Source organism: Leptodactylus fuscus, chromosome 4, assembly GCF_031893055.1.
Source record: "Leptodactylus fuscus isolate aLepFus1 chromosome 4, aLepFus1.hap2, whole genome shotgun sequence".
NCBI classification, from domain to species: Eukaryota; Metazoa; Chordata; class Amphibia; order Anura; family Leptodactylidae; genus Leptodactylus; species Leptodactylus fuscus.
Window position 1 is genome coordinate 156696752 of NC_134268.1, and position 21282 is coordinate 156718033.

At 40.4% G+C, this 21282-nt stretch overlaps 1 protein-coding gene across 1 annotated transcript in view; it reads left to right on the forward strand.

The window, feature by feature from the left end:
* CUL1 (cullin 1) overlaps nucleotides 1–21282 on the forward strand; it is a 53062-nt gene that overhangs the window by 30878 nt on the left and 902 nt on the right. Inside the window, exons 3-21 of the mRNA XM_075271255.1 lie at nucleotides 2244–2418; nucleotides 2512–2679; nucleotides 2778–2828; nucleotides 4829–4919; nucleotides 7376–7539; nucleotides 7994–8156; nucleotides 9491–9621; nucleotides 10730–10837; nucleotides 11032–11138; nucleotides 11226–11274; nucleotides 11468–11599; nucleotides 12698–12815; nucleotides 14467–14543; nucleotides 15931–16062; nucleotides 16154–16246; nucleotides 18139–18186; nucleotides 18535–18617; nucleotides 19292–19397; nucleotides 20152–20265. Of these exons, the coding sequence (XP_075127356.1) occupies nucleotides 2244–2418; nucleotides 2512–2679; nucleotides 2778–2828; nucleotides 4829–4919; nucleotides 7376–7539; nucleotides 7994–8156; nucleotides 9491–9621; nucleotides 10730–10837; nucleotides 11032–11138; nucleotides 11226–11274; nucleotides 11468–11599; nucleotides 12698–12815; nucleotides 14467–14543; nucleotides 15931–16062; nucleotides 16154–16246; nucleotides 18139–18186; nucleotides 18535–18617; nucleotides 19292–19397; nucleotides 20152–20265 (2110 nt within the window). The remainder of the gene's footprint in view (nucleotides 1–2243; nucleotides 2419–2511; nucleotides 2680–2777; nucleotides 2829–4828; nucleotides 4920–7375; nucleotides 7540–7993; nucleotides 8157–9490; nucleotides 9622–10729; nucleotides 10838–11031; nucleotides 11139–11225; nucleotides 11275–11467; nucleotides 11600–12697; nucleotides 12816–14466; nucleotides 14544–15930; nucleotides 16063–16153; nucleotides 16247–18138; nucleotides 18187–18534; nucleotides 18618–19291; nucleotides 19398–20151; nucleotides 20266–21282) is intronic.

The window sequence follows — 21282 nt, forward strand, 5'->3', positions numbered from 1 at the left end:
GCAAATTAAGAATCGGCAGAGGAAAAAGTCATGCTCGCTCGGAGGATTTTTACCTCTGTCAATTTCAGGTTAAAAATGTTCATTTGTCAAAATCTTATCTAGCCTGAGCCACTGTGAAAAAGCCTGCACTAAGGGAGGGTTCACACCTGAGCCTGGTCTTCGGTTTGTGGGGTTTCCGTCTTATGCCCAAGAAACCCTGACAGGAGACCGAAACCGACAGTCAGTGTCCGCCTGTGAGCGTCTTCTGGTCTCCGCGGTGAAACTGTTTCTTTTTTAACCAGGCTCAAAGTCCTACATGTTCGACTTTGTGTCCGGTTAAAAAAGAACCGTTTCGCAACGGGTTCGAAAAGTGACTGCTGGTTTCCGTCTCCTGTCCAGTTTGTCGGTCAGAAGACGCAAACCTGAAAGCGGAGACTGGGCGCAGGTGTGAACCCGTCCTAAAACTTATTGTAACTCTAGTTTCACACCTGTCCCTGATTTCCCAAAAACCAGAAACTCAATCCACTTAAAAAGTGGTTGCCTGCAAACCGTATAGACGATAATGGGGTCCACTGGGTTTCCACCTTGCATTCAAGACCGAGTCCCCAAACGTAGAGCGAGTGCTGGCGTGAATCTGTACACTTGTATTTTAGTTCCTCACCATTTTCAAGACCTGTGCTTTCTGTCAGTGAATGAGAAGCTGGTCCTGATCTCAGTTATGTGTAGCATGCAATCTGCTATTACTTTAGTGTTATACAAGGCTTCTTGTAGACGTAGGCACAGATGGGTGTGTTTCACAGTCAGTTTTGACTTGTAAACTTCCACGTTGCGCAGTTGTTATATTGTTTACACGCTGCGTGCTATGTCTTTACCCCGTCATCTCTGTCTTCTATCCATGTGGGAGCCACAGAACGGCTGCACCACCTCCCTAGTGTATGTCACCACTTTGTCATTCACAAGTGTATATACTTGTGTATACAAGAAGAATTGCCCATGTAATAGAAAATACATTTTATTTTTTTTCTGTTCATGGTGAAATTCTGCAATCTAAGTATTCTCATTTCTCCATTTACTATTTATATGTGGGAATGGAATTTTATACTAGAGCAAATGCTTAGAGGGGTTGTCACAGACACTCCCTTTAGCCTCAGGTCTGTCTTCTCTGTCCTCACTGATCAGCTGCTTGTGGTCATATATTTCTCCTGCAGTGTTAGCATTACATGGTGTCTATTCAGATGAACTCAGACTCTTAAAATGGATGGCGCCCCTGAGAACCCCCCACAAACACACACCAAACACTGTATGCCATATGACGTCATATAGATGGGTGCTGTACTTAAACAACCCCTTAACCCGAGTAGTTTACTGTATATGTAAGTGACACATATTGCACTGAACGCTTGTTACCACAGTAGATCGTATATGTAGAAATATCTGTGTGAGCCATGACATGAGAGGGTGCAGGAGGTCATTGAAGTCTACTGACAGGAGTTCCAGGAGAAACCTCTACATGTATATCATAGTATACACTCCAGCAACAGAGTTGTACCAATACCATCACTATGCGCCAAAGTTACGCCTGAAAACTGGCATAGATAGGCTAATAAATCCCCCCCTCCCATTGTTTGTGGTGGTAGAATTGGTTACACGTTGTACTCATTCTACTTCTTTGTAATTTATCTACCTAACCCAGTAATGATCCAGACTTTACCTGTGGTTACCATATCCCCTCCAATGATGGAAGTAAGACCTTCTATAGTAGATGGGCTTGACGACCGGTGTCTTCATCCAAGCTCAACCTTTAATCCTACAGTGTTGATCCAGAGGAAGGCAAAAAAACCAAAAAACCGCTTAAGGGGGCATCCACACGGAGGAAGTTAGTGCTAATTCTGGCACAATAACTCACAACAGAATCGCCGCTGAAAAAAACTCCCATTGAATGGGTTCAGTTTTCTGCGCGTAACACATTAAATTTTTTTTTTTTTTTTCCCCCAAGCACAGATTCTGCCGTGAGTAACTGTGCCAGAATCGGTGCCAATTTCCTCCGTATGAATGCCCCCTGAGGCTGGTGGTAATCGCCCCTTGTGAGTGGGAAAAACAATCCTAATCCAACAATCTGTATAAAATCCTGGTTAAACTTGTCTTCATCTTAAATACACTCACTATTCCTTCTCCTCAAATTCTTTTATTCTATAATTTTCAGTATTTTTGTGTGTTTGGCAGTTTTTCTGTTTTTACTTTTATTCCTTAACCCCTGCTGTCAGTCATGTTTATAACTACTGTACCAGTGTCCACCAGTCTAACCAGGCACGGGGTGCTGGAGTACCACCATCAAAATCCAAAAAAGGCCAGACCCCTGGAGGGGCCCAATTCGTGGGGCTTGAACTTTACAAAAGGCTAAAAGAGTTTTTGAAAAGTTATTTGACAAACCTCCTGAAGGTAATGTGTAAGATTTTACCTAGAAATAGTAAAAGTAATACTTTAAGATCCTATAGTATGTGTTGACCTTTACAAACCTTTATTTGGTATTAGGACGGTGAAGATTTAATGGATGAGAGTGTTCTTAAGTTTTACACACAGCAGTGGGAAGATTATCGGTTTTCTAGTAAAGTTTTGAATGGGATCTGTGCATATCTCAACCGACATTGGGTTCGACGTGAATGTGATGAAGGACGTAAAGGAATATATGAAATTTATTCAGTAAGGGTCTCCATTTGTTAAAATTGTTTTGCATAAAGTCACTCACTGTTGTATTCATTTATTTATTGGCTTTTTGTTTTTTTCCCCCCTCTCTCTAGCTTGCCTTAGTCACCTGGAGGGATTGCCTCTTCCGTCCTCTGAACAAACAGGTTAATGCATTTGGCTTGGTTATTTTGTGGGTCCTTATCCCCTCCCCCTACACCCTGTTGTGTTTGCATCATTAAGCAGCCAGGTTTCTTTAGTAAAAGTTTTCTTTAAAATAAAGTAAATCTTTTGCCATATTTCAAAACAATAAATATACCAGAAAAATCTCACATTGCTTTCTAAGAATATGTTCATAGATCCATTAGGGCTAGTTCACACCGTTTTTTGGCAGTGGATTTTGACATTGAATCCGCCTGCCAAAACAGCTCCCATTGACTTCATTCGAAGCCACTTCTTTTTTTCCGCTAGCTAGTAGCAGAAAAAAGAAGCGAGGCCTATCTTGACGTGGATTTCGCTGCTGACTCCTCAGCGGCGCAAGACTGTTTCCCGATTAGACCCATTCATTTGGGACTAATCCGGAGCGGAATGCCGCAACTGGATGCCGGTGCACCGCATCAGCATTCTGTCATGGCTAGCTGCGCGGTATGTTCACACATGGAATCCATTATCTGCCGTGTGAGCATTCCCTTAGGGGCCCCCATTGCAGAAGTCCAGCAGAACTGAAACCTTACTGACCCAATTACAGTCCATGGGGTACTTTTAGGATCTGTTGGTATCTCACTTAACAAATGTTTTCATGCCAAGTTCCTGTACTAGAACAGAAAAACGGAAATCCAGTTTGTATGTGAATTTCGCCAAGGGTGCGGGCTCACCCACCTAGCAGCAAAAAATACATTCAGGCCGGGGCCCCACGGGACGGAAACAACGCGATTTGCCCGCAGCTGAGACGCTGCAGGAAAAATCGCAGTGTTTTACAGTGCAAGTAAAGGGGATGGGATTCATGCGAATCCCATGCCCACTTTGCGGAAGAAATCGCAGCGCGGACACGCTGCGATTTGCAAAGCTGTTTCGGCTGTGGATTTTTATACATTTCTACCTTGTCAATCCTGTCACGGTTCTGCATTGTGGATTTCGCAGCAGGATCTTTAACAAGTATGGATTATTGCCATGGGTTTGCAGAAAGTATCTTCCACATCTGGCATGCCGCGGTTCTTATTTTAAGGGGTAATGCCACAACAAGTATTCTTCTTCTATCCATAGGGGTCTAGCAGCTGAGATCCTCACTGATCCTGTGAATGGGTGGTGTGACCTCTGCGCTCCCAACCTCCCTGGTGTAGGTTCAGATGTGGATAGAGGATGAATACTTTTCATGGCATTAACCCCTTTTAAAGGAATACCATGTACATTTACAGAGTCCAGCAGGGAGAAGGAAAACTGTGCAAAAACCTGCAGCTCATACTCCTGTCTAACTACAGTATGTCGGACACAGATCTGCAGCTGCACTGGGGATGTGTTTTAATCCTTCCTGGATTTCTTACACTGACTACAGCTGTAGTGGGGTACTAAATAGGGATGTGGTAATTATGGAGTGCTGTCTTGTAGGATTCTTTTACTTGTGCAAAGGCAGCAATTATATAATCACATCAGTCCATTCCCTTCAGTATGTAACCAGGATACCGATAACTGAATCACTGGTGGTGATTGTGAACCTAAATTATCTTCAAGTCCCACTCTAGGGATAGATTTTGTTCTTTGTCCCTATAATACAGAGCATGCTGATTTATGTAGTGAATGGTCCTGAGACTTACCCACTGAATCTTTCACTTTTATTGAGCTCTAAAATGGGTTCTCTGACTGGTCTTATTGATGGAGTGACCTGCCTGACATAGACTTATGTAGAAACTAGGGACTGGTGTATGAATCCTGGCAATAACATGATCGTGATCAGCTGGGGGTACATGAAAGCTGCAGCAGATGAGTGCTCGCACCATTGATTACATACTATTCTTCCCTGGGAATCGAACAGGGCTAAATAATATACGTAGGTGAACAAAACAAATTTTTTTTTTTATTTTTTTTTTTCCCCCCTTTGTTTCTTTTGTGATTTTTAGTGAACTGTCAGATCTGCATTCTGATGTGAAATCTTCTCTATCCAACTGCTTAGGTGACAAATGCAGTCCTGAAACTGATTGAGAAGGAGCGGAATGGAGAAACCATCAACACCAGGCTGATAAGTGGAGTTGTACAATCTTATGGTAGGCATATGTGTGGTTTTGGTGGATATTCACATGCAGCAGGGAACTCAAACTGAAGGGTTAGTCCAATCTCTGTCATGAACAGGCGACTCCTCCTGACTACTAGGTTGAGAGGTACAGAAATGGTCAAATTCGGCTGTTCTGTGCTGTACCTGTAATTCCAGTATACCACTGGGTTTGACTGTCTCTAACTCTTGACCACCTCAGGGAGACGAGACAGGGTTACTCCCATCTCCGCCATGAAAGACTGATTTGGGAATAACACTTTCACCTTAACAAATCTTTCTCTTTCTGAAATATTTTGCCATTGTAATGAAACATTTTGTTAAACTGCAAAATGTCACTGTTGACCCAAAGCATTACAATTTGTTTAGTTTGACAATACACAAAGAATAGGCTCTAATTTACTGAAACTATCTTCTACCTTGACCTTTATTTTCTGTCCGAAGATCCGTTATGGATACAAGTTACAAAAAAAAAATATCATAAAGTCTCCATGTGTCTGTATATGGTTCTAAAGTGGATTAGTTGTCAGAAAGCTTAATTCACATGACATAACATCTATTCTGAGAACATATTGAATTCAATTTATCTGGGGTTTTTTTTTTTTTTGTTTTTTTTGATGCTCCGTTGTTCACTGCCTTCAAAAAAATCTGATATGCTTGATCTTAATCTGTTTTGATGGACGCTTGCATCCAATAGAAATCCATGGATCGCTTTATAACTGTTGTAAAATGGATTTATGTTCATTGTACATCTGTTAAAAATGGATCAGTGGGTTAGGTAAAAATAAGATTTCAATGAAATGTTTTTTTTTGTTTTTTTTTCTCTGTTAAAAACTGCCAAACAGCTGAGCTGCTGCCACCAAAAATGGAAGAACTGAACGGACGCAGAACTGCATTTAAAAACTAGCATTAACATCCCTTAGAGCTGTCAAAAACGTCAGTCATGTTCTTAAGGTCTAAGTCTTTTCACAGATGCTTTACATGTGAGACTGGTGACTAGAGAAATCTAGTCTGCATTGAAACTATACCCACCAATTAGATGCTATGAGCAGCAATGTCTGTTTTACTCTCTTATTTGAGGTGTCCCTGTCAATGGCAGACTCTACCTTTTCCCATCTCTATCTTAGAGATGCCTTTAAAGATACGGATCTTGACTCTTGAGAACAGAGAATTTGGTCCCGGTGGATGAAATGGTGGCCTTTCAAGCATGGTTCTGTCCTAGTCATCCTACTGCATTCCAAAGAACTGAAATCTCTGTTCTTGAGAAAGATGGGACCAGCATCTTGTGTTTATGACATAAATTTGCACAAGAGTAACGGAATTGGACCGAGTTGGAGAAGACAGCCCATTGCCTATCAGCAGTCATGTTTTTTGCTTCAGCAAATGGTTTGAAATTGAAGTGTCAGGTAGGAAACAACAGAGAACAAACAACCTGTTACCCCCAGCAGCATTATGGTCTGAAGAATTTTTTTTCATGCCATTCTCTCGGCACGCTTGTTTGTGTAGCAGGAACTCAGAACTAGTTTGGGTATTAATTCAGTCTTGCAGATCATACACCCATACATGCTGTTTGTCTTCCAGCAAGGTAATACAACTTTTCACACAGCTAAAAATGTCCAACAGTGGTTGGAAGGACACGACCAAGACTTACAAGCACTTCTCTGGCCTTCTGGTTCCCCAAAGTTTATCCTAATTGAGTATCTGTGAGACCATCTTGATTATCGTGTTCACTTTGGAATGTTCCCCTAGGCACCCTCCAGCAAATGTGGGATGGACTGTAGCATGGCTCCAGATACCTGAGAAAACCTACCAGCACCTTTAGGCTGTGTTCACACAAAGGAATTTACCGCGCCCGAATCTGGAGCAGATTCCTCCTCCCTTTGTTTTCAATGGAGGCAGAGATCGCAGCCGGAGGCGGGAAAAAAGACGTCCTGCTTGATCTTGCCGTGGATTCCGCAGCTCAAGGCTCCCTTCAGATTGGGCCTAATCAGGAGCGGGATGCCACGATGGAAGGCCGTCACATCAGCATCCTGTCACAGCTAGACTGCGGAGAAAATGCCGGCGGCGGAAAATGAAGAGGAATTCTTCTTCATTTTCGGCTGTGTGAACATATCCTTATTGAGTCAGTCTAGCTGCTGTCTGTGCTGCACATGAGGGTTACTCTGGAGATTAGCTGGCGGTCAACACAATCTCATCTCTGTGTATAATATATATGTGCTAAAATATATATTCATTCTCATTTTATCTTTTTTAAAGCACTAAACCACTCTAATTCTTGTTGTGAAGAATACTGGTGCTTGACAGACAAATCTATTTCTCCTCCTAGAAAGTGATATTCCAAGTTTCTCCCAGCTTAGTAGTTATTGGTGAATGTGGATATTGTGTCTGAGGGTTACTTAGTACAAAGCTTACTTGGAGCCATGGACTAACACTGTCCCTGTCTGTTTGCAGTGGAGCTGGGCTTGAATGAAGATGATGCGTTTGCCAAAGGCCCAACGTTGACTGTGTACAAAGAGTCTTTTGAGTCTCAGTTTTTGGCTGACACAGAGAGGTTCTACACAAGAGAGAGCACAGAATTTTTACAGCAGAACCCAGTCACAGAATACATGAAGAAGGTGAGTTCAGTGCTGCCAGTGTTTGGATGGCTGCTTTTCTCATCTGTTCTGTGTAGAGCTCTCTCAAGCAGACAACTTCCATTATCCCCCTTTGAAGACTTCTAGGAATTTCTCGGTGACATTGCCTGATTTACCCTTTCCTGCCCTTTATAAAAATTGGCAGGGGCCAATTTGTTCTACATGACTAGTTTTGCTGCTGAGATAAATTTGTATTAATATGAATGTATACCATGGCTGTGGGATATCTATTTTACATAGCAAAGACCTGGCAGCAGTGCCCGTGATAAGAGACATCTCTGATTGCTAACCCTTAGATACCAGAGTTTAAGACTTTCATTCAAACTCTCATCAGAAATATGTTTTAAAAAATATATATATTTCACTGTTTGCGTACTGACCAAAGTGAAATCTGTGATAATGTGAGTGATGTGTAATTTTATTTCTAAACCCATAGGCAGAAGCCCGGCTTCTAGAGGAACAGAGACGAGTACAGGTGTACCTCCATGAGAGCACACAGGATGAGTTAGCACGGAAGTGTGAGCAAGTTCTGATTGAAAAGCACCTGGAGATTTTCCACACAGAATTCCAGAATTTGCTAGACGCAGATAAAAATGAAGGTAAATCGCTGGTTAATGGATCAAGTAGTCGTTCTGTCTATGGTGAAAAAACAAACAAACCAGAGTATTTTTTCCAATAGAACAAATCAGTATGGGATGAATTGTGTTTTCCCCCCCTCCCCCTCCTTTTATCATCCAAATTTCTCATTGTGAAAACAAGAAAAAAAATTCTTAAATCTTGGGGGAGGAAAAAGGCAAAAATGTGTAAGAAAGCTTGACTTTTTTGTTTTATATTCTGATGAGTTTTCTGCTTTTCATCCATAAGTGTAAATGAACCTTTAGTCTGCATAGCATTTTAGTTGTTAGAGCAGAACTTGGTGTTTCTCCAACAAGTGGAAACCTAAAGTTGCAGGTAAAATGGATAGCCAATAAATGCTGTTTATTATAACTGGTCCCCTAGTCACAGCTACCTCACCCTTTCCGTTTTGCATGTCTGCCAGTAGCTTATTGCATACTGTGCTGTTATAACATTCTCTGGTGACAACTACAAGTGTTACATGATTCCTGTAGATGCTTCAGTTACTTGGTTCAGTGTAAATGCTGTATTTCCATTGCTATCATTAATCCATTGATCACTTGTATCCTAGCCTTTAAGAGGTTTCCAGGAAATTACTATTGATAATCTAGAATTACGGTAGGCTTCTACTAGCTGGTAGTTGAGAGTCTGGTTCCTGGCACCCCATAATTTTCTTGTTTGCATGCTGACGTATGCTTTGTGGTGACTCAGATTACCTAAAGTGTACCTCCAGTTATTTAAAAAAAAAAAAAAAAAAATCATAAATAGCTTTAAGATATATTGTAAAGTTTCTTAAATTAATGTGCTATTGATTTGATTTCCTTTATTAAGCTATATTGCAAAGTATCCACCTTTTACTATTCCTGTATGAATGGCGTTATATTTGGAGGTATGCGTTAAAGGGGATGCACCACGAAGTAAACTCAGCAGGTCCTCTGTACCGCGTTACATTCGACCTGAGCGCAGCCAGGCTGAATGAGGGTAAGGGGGATCTGGTGCTGAAGCTTGCTGAGTGCTGTACTTCTAGTTATCTCTGGCACAGCCATTGAAGTGAATGGATGCACTGACCACCACAGTCCTGTCCACATTCAGCTTTGCTTTGCTCTGGTTAAACATGGAGCAGGACAACAGTGGGACAGCCTCTTTTTAAGGTTGGTTAATCACTGATATCACAGCTACAGGATTTCCCCGTGTCATTACTTTTTTTTTTTTTATTTTCTTATCGAGTTCTAAATGAAGAGATGTAGGTGCCACCGTAAATAGATTACATGCTGTTTTGTATCTGGGGAGTATTGCTCATGAAGCTTTTGTATTGCAGATTTGGGGCGAATGTACAATCTTGTATCAAGAATTCAAGATGGCTTGGGAGAACTGAAAAAGCTTTTAGAAACCCACATCCACAATCAGGGACTTGCTGCCATAGAGAAATGTGGCGAAGCAGCACAAAATGCAAGTATTTCCCTTTCCTCCATCATTGTAGCCTTAAAAAGTATACGGTGATGCTAACTCTTTAAAGTGGCCTTGTTTCCCAATAATTGCAGCGGTAGATAAACTTTGGGCAAGAAGTGCCTGAGGTGGCCATTGAAATTAGAGGATCAGTATGAAAATCAGAGGTACAAAATCCTTGTAAGCTGCCCAGTCATGTCCGTCTGCTGAAATGGCCAACAGCATACGGTTTCCTGAACATGTGATTAGCTAACTTTCTGAAATACGCGTGTGTAGCATATTTGACTGAATTCATCTTATTGCCACTTTGTGCATACTTCAGGAAGTTGTACCTCCCCCCCCCCCCCCCTCAATTTGCCTCCCTCTTGGCATTTGCCTTACTGCATTCCATTGTTATCTTATGGCTGACATTTGTCAATCTCTTCGTATGGAAGTCTTTTGCCTCATGGTTGTCTGATCCTCCACCCAAAATAGAATGAAGCAAATTGAACTACTTTCATTATATTAGTAGTACTATAACTTTTTTATAGTTTTCATCAGTTTGCATAAAAATGTAGATGGCATCTTGCCTAGTTTCACACTCCAGAGAGGACTCTGCGTTTATTCCTTACTTTTTGCCAGGACAACACAAGCCTTGGCCAGTTTACTGTATTTTTTTGTCCCAGCACAGTACAATAGAATAGAATGAAGGGTGCATAACCTTTTCTGGTCTGAGGCTCATGTCAGATATAGTGCTAAAATAAACTTCTCATTTTGGGGCATTTATTGCAAATCAACTGTATACATGCAATACGTTTTTGACAGGTTGTGGCTTCATTTTTATGGTTTCCTAGAACAGGGCCACCACTGTGGAGAACAGTATGCATGCCTAGTAACCGCTCCTTTTCTGATGTGCCGATAAGGGGATAGGCCTTCAAATGTCTCAGATCTTATTGGTACACTTATACCTAGTGCAGGGCCTGGGCTGTCTGTGTTGGGGGGGGGGGGCATACATTTAGTATCCCGGGGTTATAACTTACAGATTGTTAGATAATTTAATGCACTTGTGAATTTCTTTTGCTAAGAAGAATGTAGTTTTATTTTTGTTGCTTTTTTTTTTTTTTTTTTTCAGGATCCCAAAATGTATGTACAGACCGTTTTGGATGTCCATAAGAAATATAATGCACTAGTAATGTCTGCTTTTAACAATGATGCTGGATTTGTGGCTGCACTAGATAAGGTAGGTTTATATGTATGTATGTATGTGTGTGTGTGTGTGTGTATGTGTGTGTGTATATATATATATATATATATATATATATATATATATGTATATATATATATATATGTATATATATATATATATATATATATACATTAAGCTGGCAATACAGTATAGATTTTTCTTATATGCAGTTATTAATATCTTGCTAGGCTTGTGGCCGATTTATAAATAACAACGCAGTGACAAAAATGGCCCAGTCTTCCAGCAAATCTCCAGAGCTGCTTGCCCGTTATTGTGATTCACTACTGAAGAAGAGGTGAGTATAGATCCAGTAATACTGCTCATATGGAAGTGTGTTCTCCTCCCAGTCTGAGCGTGACTGTATATTCCTTTTCTATCATAGCTCTAAGAACCCTGAAGAGGCGGAATTAGAAGATACACTCAATCAAGTTGTAAGAGTCTTGGATATGTGTATTAGAAACTTTCCTCTATACAAATGATGCATATGGGAAGAGAGGACATACACTTTATGCATACAGATTCATTTACTTTTATTCACTTTCTGTTTGAGCTTTTTTTTTTCTGTATTTTTGCTTTCTAAGTTCTTGAGTTGCAATGAAACTTAGAACATTCCTCCTTTTGCAGATGGTGGTTTTTAAATATATTGAAGACAAAGACGTGTTTCAGAAATTCTATGCAAAGATGCTTGCTAAACGACTTGTTCATCAGAACAGTGCCAGTGATGATGCAGAAGCAAGCATGATATCCAAACTTAAGGTGAGACTTGGAGCACCAGCAGGGTCTTAACTTTATTCTGCAACGACATTTGAAAAGAGTTGATAAAGTCTGGAGGAAAACTGGCCCACTCTTTAACTGCCTGAAGGGGTCGTTTAGCATTAAGAACATCTACAAAGCTAGAGTCTGTAAATGGCACAATGTAAATAGTCGTGTGCACATATTTGGCCACGGTTCTATTCACTTCTGTGGAAATTGCCTTTCTAAAAGCTCCATAGAAGTGTGTCTGACCATGCGCACCACTATTCTATTCACATAGGGCCCTTTTGGATCCTCATTTATTTGTTGCTGGAGGTGAATTTGTGGAGTTTTCTATGCTTTTTAATTGACGTAACCTTTAGAGAGGTTATCAATTGAAGTTCCTTAGCACTCTCTTTGAAGCACTCTCATGTACCGCTTCTACTTCAGCTCAGTCTCAGTAAAGGGATCGGGGCTGAGTCGTGATACAAAGTGCGGCAGCTATAAAACGTATGACACTTTTTCTGTGAGGTCCTCATATTGCTCACCCAAATGCAGTGATCTCTTTATACTGAAGATTAGCATAGACCTGTTTTATATGAGCAGTTACAGTTGCACAATGTGCAGAATTTGTGTCATTTATTTAGCTTATTTGTATAGCGCCAACATATTCCACAGCACTTCACAGGCATTGTCAATCACTGTCCCATACAGGGCTCACAATCTACTTTCCATATCAGTATGTCTTTGGAGTGTTGGAGGAAACCAATGCAAACACAGGGAGAATATACACACTCCTTGCAGGTGTTGTCCTTGGACAGATCCAGTCCGAGGACTCCGATGCTGCAATGCTAAACACACACTATCAACTCATGGCTGCTTTACTGGTATACTAGAATTTCATGCCAAAATATGGCTCACATCTCGTTGCATAATATCATTTCAGTTGGCAATACCTCTTTAAAACGGTCAAGATAATCTGTTTGGTATGTTGCTGCTTTTTGCACAACTTGCAGCTGTGATTTGATTTGCTTAGTAAATCTACAAAGTTGATATTTCAAAATATTTTATTTATTTTTTTTTTTTTTTGTAGCCTTCACATTTTTTATGTTCTTTCTACAGCAAGCATGTGGTTTTGAATATACCTCGAAACTGCAGAGAATGTTTCAAGACATTGGCGTCAGCAAAGACCTGAATGAGCAGTTTAAGAAGCACCTGACTAATTCTGAACCACTTGACTGTAAGTGCACTCAGCTTACTGATGTATGCATCTTACAAGTAATGGAAGTGACAGTATAGGCTGACTAGATCTGTCTTGTAACCGTATTGCGTATCCAGTACTGTAATATGTTGCTAGCAGCTCTTTTATATAGGACAGTGGCTCTTAACCAGGGTTTGATCGAACCCTAGGCCATATGCATGGTTCATTTTGTCTACCAGTAAAAAAAACATATACCTATGTCTTGAATTCGGAAAAAAGTCATATTTGATTTATCACTAAAGAAGGGTTCGGTGAATGTGCATATGAAACTGGTGGGTTCGGTACCTCAAACAAGGTTAAGAACCACTGGTATAGGAGATTTGGGATAATATGATTAGTAGAATACTTTCCCCCTGTCATACACTGGACATCACCCATACAATACAGGAAAGGTGTCCATACACATTTAATAACATTCTGCTGACTGCTATACGTCCAGCTACTCTTATACTCACGTGTGCAGCTCATTCGGAAGCATGTATTGCTGTTTAGCTGGTCCCACAAAACTTGTCAGCTTCTGACAATTCTTTTGTTTGGGGTCATAAAGGGATTTTTTTTTTTTTAATAGTTTGAATAAAGAAATTATGGGTTAGAAATTACATAAAATAACGAACAACTACTGGCCTGATAAATCACTTCATCCCAGTACATCCACATCTCTGCTCCTGAAAGGTCTTGTCCAAGTGATCGCTGAGGCCATACCTTAACCCTAACAGTGGACAGAACTAGTCCATTGAGGCCAGTGACTGGCTGCAATAGGATAGGGATGATAGTATCTGATTGCTTATGGTAATGCCATAGTCGCCAAGATCTCTGTTTCATTGGAGCGGTAGTGCATAATGTATGGTTATCACTCTGATTTCTTTAGGACAGTGATGGCTCAGTACAGCGACTCATCAGTTACATAGAAGTGAATGGATATATAACCTACCAAATTCTCTATACTCGATAGAACAGCTAAATGATTCCCATAATTAATCACCTAAACCTATCTGGAATCAGTGCAGAAATAAAACATATCAAATCACAATCTTATTTATCAAGAAAATAATTAAAATCACATTAAAAACATCTACAAAAAGCAAAGGTCACAGTATCATCTGAATCACATGCTTGTTTATCACAACGAAAAGATTTTATATAGAAACCATCTGTACATAGTGTATTTCAGTATATGTTCAGTAATTGCATAATAGCACTTCAATCAATCAAGAAAATATATATGTATAGGGAGAGAAAGTCATGCAATAATTACAATCCTATGTACACATAGAGTTGTTAGGGATTTACGAATACATGAATAACAAACCAAAATTCAGTGGCATGTCAAAAGATAGTTGTTCATTAGTCACAAATGAAATAAAATGGTCAATTTTAAACGTGATTTCGAATTGGGTCGTAATCGCCCAGCCCTACTTCATAGACAGATTTTAAGGTTTTCTACTGTTAGAAGTTGCGACTGAACCTACCACCGCCATACACATACAAACGTATACGTGTTCTCTGGAGGAGCCTTCCCATACCCTAATGCTCCTCTGTATAATATAGTTCTGTCATTCAGTGTATGACACCTCTGAAAGAAGAGGTGACCTAAGTGTAAGACTTCTTTCTGTTCTCTCTTCCTTCATAGTGGATTTCAGCATACAGGTTCTCAGCTCTGGATCGTGGCCTTTTCAGCAGTTCTGCACGTTTGCGTTACCTTCTGAGGTATTGTAGTTCTTTGACCTTTCATGTTGTGTAACTGGTGATATGAATATATGAGCACCTTGCATACAGTAACATGCAGTCATTTCAGGACAAAACATGATTCCTGCATAATTCACAATGTGCTTTGCTTCAGTGTAAGCTAAAAGCCGTGCTGAATATTTTATAGCCTCAGCCATTCTTTGTAAGTCCTGTCAAACTGTCAGCCATGTGTTTTTTTTTTTTTGTTTTTTTTTTTTTAATATCATATACTATATTCTGTAAGTGCTTTCTGGCATCAGCCATTACTGTATCAGTATTTCTTGTTCACTCTTTTTGCAAGCACTTATCTGAAGTCCTCACGTTATTTAACCTGTACATTAGAAAGGCTGGAAAATCCGGAAAGAAAGACCGGAAAGAAATTTATGGAGAACAGGAAGAATGGAGCAGGTTTAGGAAGCGTTCACATTACCATTGGAAATCTCTTATGAGCGGATCCATTAAAAAAAAAAAAAAATATATATATATATATATATATGTTTAATCTGCTGAGTGTACAAAAAAACGGACAAAAACAATAAACGACTTGACTGTATAAGAGACATTCGTTCATTAGCCATAGACATTAATGTGAAAATAACGGACAGATCACATCTGCCATGCATCTGCAAATTTGAAGGGACCAAATGTCTCGGATCTCCATTACATCCGCCAAAATAATGGACTTGTGACGGATTTGATGAAAACTGACGCTAATGGACAACAGAACAAATCCCATTGAAAGTGATTCCCCCCCCCCCCCCCCCCCCCCCCCTGACATATCTGTTGGTATCCGTTGCTGTGTTTTTGAGGCAAATTCTTTGGGTAAACCAGAAGTGTCCTACACTCATTGAAATGAGACTAAGCTGCAACGTCACTGTGGAGATCTGAGGGCTAGTTCACACCAGTTTTTTGTTTTTTGTTTTTTTTTGTTTTTTTTTCCAGGCGGATTTTGATGCAGAATCCGCTTCAAAATCCACCAGCAAAAAACTGCTCCCATTGACTTCAAAAAGACAAAAGAAGTGATATGCCCTATCTTGCCCATTCATTTGGGCCTGAACAAGAGCGGAATGCGGATGCTGCATCGGCGTCTCGGCTCGCCGCACGGAATGTTCACATGGCGGAAAAGGTTTCTGAAACTTTTTCCTCTGTGTGAACATACCCTGAGAGTTATTAAAGTGGGTTAAGATTTTTCAGCCTGAAAAATCCATAGTCTGATCATGCCTTTTAGAAACCCCTCTTGTAGACAAAGCTTCACACATAAGTGTCCTCCTGGTGTTGGTTGAAGAAAGGCCATGGTCATTTGGGTAGACTTGTGGTCTGTAAGTTAGCATGTTTGTTTCTGTAATCTGCGTCTTGTCTGCTTCTACAGCTGGAAAGAAGTTATCAGAGGTTTACAGCTTTTTACGCCAGCCGGCACAGTGGGAGAAAACTGACTTGGTTATATCAGTTGTCCAAAGGAGAGTTGGTTACCAACTGTTTTAAAAATAGATATACCTTACAGGTGGGTATTCACATTGTGAGAACATCTAGCGAGCCAGTGACTACTTTGTTTTCTGTGTGGAAGTTTTACATGGCTTCTGTTTGTATTTTAGGCCTCCACGTTCCAGATGGCCATCCTCCTTCAGTATAATACAGAAGATGCCTACACAGTACAGCAGCTGACAGACAGCACACAGATCAAAATGGTACAATTCAAATCATTTTTGGGGGATTGATCACTTTTTTTTTTTTTTTTTTTTTTGCTGAGGTTTTGTTTTTACATGTGAACTTCGTGCTGTGGGTCAGTATGATTGTGCATTCGCTATTATGTTTTACTACTTTGCACCTTACAATTACTTTGTCACTAAAGGGGTAGTCATTATGACAGAAGCTTCTGGAGTGATTGTTAGCTGTAGCATGCAGCTAGCACCCACAGTTGGAGCTCTAATTGTGTTAACCGCTTAGATGCTGTGGTCAAGCTTGGTAAGGGGTTTTCCCAAGTATACTGCCCCCATTAGCGGTCTTTCCACTGTGTTCCCAGGGCAGTTCTGTATTAAAATCAGCCTGGTTCTGATCAGTGACCCTAGATATGCTAAAGCACATACCTGTTTGATCCTGCCCAATCACAGTGTATAGAAAAAGCTTTGTATATACTTCAATACAAGTGTATTGCAGTCTATGCTACTGGACCAGCAATCAAAAGATCACTAGTTCTAGTCTAGTCTAGTCTTGAGTGGTACAAAAAAAAAAAAAAAATGTGTAAAATTGTCCCCTTTCCTATTTAACGTTTAACTGACTTGGTGAACATTGTGAAAAGAAAATTCTGGCGGTATTTTTTTCAGACTCTTGCATAAAAAAAAAAAAAGCCATCTAAGACCCCATGTTGCAGAGACGCAGCTATTTATTTGTGGCAGATTTTGTTGCAGGGAGTTCTTATACTTCCGTCTGCTCAATCCACTTCTGGTTTTCGCTCAAGAAAAACAAAACACAATCTGCAAGAAAAAAAAAAATGTAGCCGCAACGTGGGGCTTTTAGTCTAAAAGTCATATGTACTAGAAAAACAGTACCATTATAAGACATATCTTGTCCCACACAAACTAATCCCTCGACATGCTCAGTCAACAGAAAAATAAAAATTACACCTCCCAGAAGAAGGTGATGCAAACCCCCCCCCCCAATGAGTTTATTCTATCTATGAGTTTATATCCTCATCCTCGTACAAACCCATAGAATAAAGGCAAAATGTTACTTATGCTGTACGATGAATGGAAGTTAATAAAATTTAGTCATTAAGTTATAATCACCCAAAAATGGTGTTATTACAAAATTAATCACATCCCTGCAAAAAACGAGCCCTCATATGGCTACATCACCAAGAAAAATACAAAAAGGGAAAACTTGCAGGGTGCTGCATTAATTTATTTTCCAGAAATGAATGCTCAGCTAATGGAGGAAGGTGAAGGTGTTTTTATTAGAGATGAGCGAGTACTGTTCGGATCAGCCGATCCGAACCGCACGCTCAATAGAAATGAATGGATGCACCTGGTACTTCCACTTTGACGGCGACCAGCCGCTTAAACCCCCGCGTGCCGGCTACGTCCATTCATTTCTATGCGAGCGTGCTGTTCAGATCGGCTGATCCGAACAGTACTCGCTCATCTCTAGTTTTTATCCCTTAAAACTATGGCTCCCATTCACTAATAGTGTAAAAGGTGGTCTGTAAATGCACCAGGTTTATCACAGTGGCTGATGCTGGATGATCTAGTTGGTACATGTTGTGTCTGTCTATTCTAAATTTATATCACAATTTTATTTACTTCTCAAGCTAAATCTACCTATATTGGAGCATTTTATGCCAAAGTCTAGCTGTTACGACAATAGTAGATCTGCTCCTAAGTGTATGCAGGGAATTACAACTGCGCTCAAACCAGTGTAACGCTAACTATTACAGTGATTCACATGGAATAGAACGAAAATCTTTATTAAATGGAGTTTTCAGGTTTTAGGGGATTTTGATCTTGATTTAATCTGTGTATATTATATCTGTATACCTAAAATGACACTTTAATAATTTCATTTACATATATTACTTTTACAGGACATTCTGGTGCAGGTTCTACAGATATTATTGAAGTCAAAGCTATTGGTGAGTCATTAGTGTGTTAATTTCATGCATTAAAATGGAATGTATTAATAGAATCCTGCAAAAATGTAAAATAGGACAAAGGGAAAGAAGGGAACAAGCTACTGAAGATGCCGAATAAAAACTCAATACATTTTATACTTGCAAGGTTATATCTCCAGTCGAACTTTCTCTCCTCATAGTGTGACTGGTTATTGCGAGACCAAAATCATCCTCCATTATTAATTCTGCTCTTAAGATCTTCACCCTCATCATATGCTATTTAATTACAAATTGAAGATGTGTATTTGCGGTTTCTTTCCCGTTTTAAGGAAATCTAATGTTACTGTAATGTTATTTATTAAACTATAGGTGTTAGAAGATGAAAACGCAAATGTGGATGAAGTGGAACTGAGGCCGGACATATTAATAAAACTGTACCTGGGCTATAAAAAGTAGGTTCATACGACTTGCTACCTTCTTATATATCTGATGGTTCCTGGTAGGAGGGAGTAGTATTTACTACTTGCCATAATGTTTTAGTTTAAGGGCTTATTCCATTGAAAGTATTCTCATTTATCACCCATGTGCAGGATAGGGGGGGCGATAAAGGTGTGATTGCTGGAATCCTCACAAATAGAGGGCCCTGAGCTCTTATTTCAGAGCCGCACATACCTGCACACTTCTGGCTCAATCAGTCCCATAGTGATGAAATAAAGCCGCAGAGTGCTGTACTTCACTGCCTGCACACGTCCTATAGACTTCAAAGAAGCCGCACTATGTATATCTGACCACTGCTACATTTACACTTCTCCACTACGGTGGCTTGGGTCCTCTCTCCTAGTGTTGCGGGGTACACATCATCACTAGAGTTGAGCGAGTACTGTTCGGATCAGCCGATCCAAACAGCACGCACGCATTGAAATGAATGGAAGCACCTGGTGCTTCCGGTTTGACGGCAGCCGGCCTCTTAACCCACCGCGTGCCGGCTGCGTGCATTGATTTCAATGCGTGCGTGCTGCTCGGATTGGCTGATCCGAACAGTACTTGCTCAACTCTAATCATCACTCTTTGGAATCTGCATTGTCGTATTTATCCTTTTATAGATAGTGATTTATTGTCTTTGCAGTAAAAAGCTTAGAGTGAACATTAATGTCCCCATGAAGACAGAGCAGAAGCAGGAGCAGGAGACAACGCACAAAAACATTGAGGAAGATCGCAAACTTCTCATCCAGGTAATGTCCCCTTCTGTCCCAAATCTTGTAAAGTCCACTCTAGGTGATCTCTTTGGAAATATCAGAGTTGAAACAATTGATATGAAGCAGAGATTGTCAGATTCACCTAAATCAAGGTGTAATTTACAGGAATGCATGTAGTATAAACAGGTATTTCCACCTGAAAGGTTTGGGGTTTTCATGCACAATTTTCTATGTTCACTTGTTATGAAAACCACCAGATATGCTCAGTTGGCTTTCTCAGAACTCCCCTAGGTATGAATAGAGTTTGTTGTGCATGTGTGACCAAGCAGAGGTTGCAGTATTGAGGTCCCCAACCCTTGATTTTGAGGTAGTAAGCGGTACCGGCATCCACTGGACATTTATGGCATATCCTGTAGATACTATCTTAGATACATAGGGTATATATAACTGGAGATGCAAAGGTAGCATATACTACTGGGCCCTAGAGTCTGAAGGGCCCAAAGGCCTCACAACAAGAAAAGATGCCAATTTTATAGATGGCACATGGTAAGTGGTGTTAGCGTTAAATATTAGGAATATAGGAACTTTGCGTTACGCCTCTGCAGATGGAAAACCACCTATAAATTAAGAGTTTAGGCCTTGTATAATGGAAAATATCCAACTGGCTACATCATAGCAGTCAGTCAACATTTAGGTCAGGGCAAGTTTCAGTGACCACCATTGTTAAAGCATTTAAGTCTATGTGGAAAATGCCCAATCTTTCATTTGCCTTGGCTTATCTTTTGAGTAGGCTGCCATTGTAAGAATCATGAAGATGAGGAAAGTCCTAAAACACCAGCAGCTTCTTGGAGAAGTTTTGACCCAGCTGTCCTCAAGATTCAAACCACGTGTTCCCGTTATCAAAGTGAGTTGGGTTTATCCCTGGGAGTTTAAAGGAAACTGAAATAGTAATTGAGCAAATAACTTTCTTGTGATCCATCATTCTGTCCCTTCACGGTCAACACTCTTCAGCTATCTGGAAGAACAAGTTCCAGAAATGAAAGAGGTTATTCGTTTACTTGCAATTGAATAGGACACTGCTGCAGTACTCTGCTATGAAAGTGGCAGCTTATCTGCAGGGGTTCAGACAGTTGTACCCCACATCTAAAATTGATGCCCATCGATTCTATTACATTAGATTACTTTCATATGACTGTTATTACTGCAGTCTGTGCATGTCTACAGTCTGTGCAATATCATATAATGATGATCAATTGGAAAATTGCAACCACGTGTAGGTTGCAATGCAATCCCAACATGGACCACATTGCAGGACACTTGCAAGAGTGTGTATTTAGGCTGAGGCCCCACGTTACAGGGTTTTTTGTTTTTTGTTTTTTTTGGTTTTATATCCAAAGCCAGTAGTGGATTAAGCAGAAAGGAGAAGAATAAGGACTTCCTAGATATTCTTCCTATATATACTCTTCCTTTTGAAGCCACTCTTGGCTCAACCCCCCTCCCCCCCCTTCCCAGATTATTGGTTGTGTGACTTATGGGGCTTGTGTAGACCTAACCAGAATGATTGTCCTTCAATCTGATCCCATCCAGTCACTGCTGACTGCATCACTGTGTATGAGCACACCAATTTGAGAAGAGCAATGGTTGCACCCAGTTATTTCCTAAAAGACAAGTCCGGAAGCTGAAAGGTCCTCCTTACTTCCAAATATTCATGAGTGATAGAATATAAGGGCTGGTGACCTTTAACTGAAAATCTGCCCAACCTGCTCGGGTCCATGAAAGTGACTGTAAAACATCTTGATATCTGGCATAATTGTCACAGACTAAGGCTAGGCTCACATCTGCACCAGTCTCCATTAGAGACCCTGCTGCGGGAGCCACCATGTCCTTAGTGCAGGACTTTTCTCAGCAGTTTCTGCGGCAG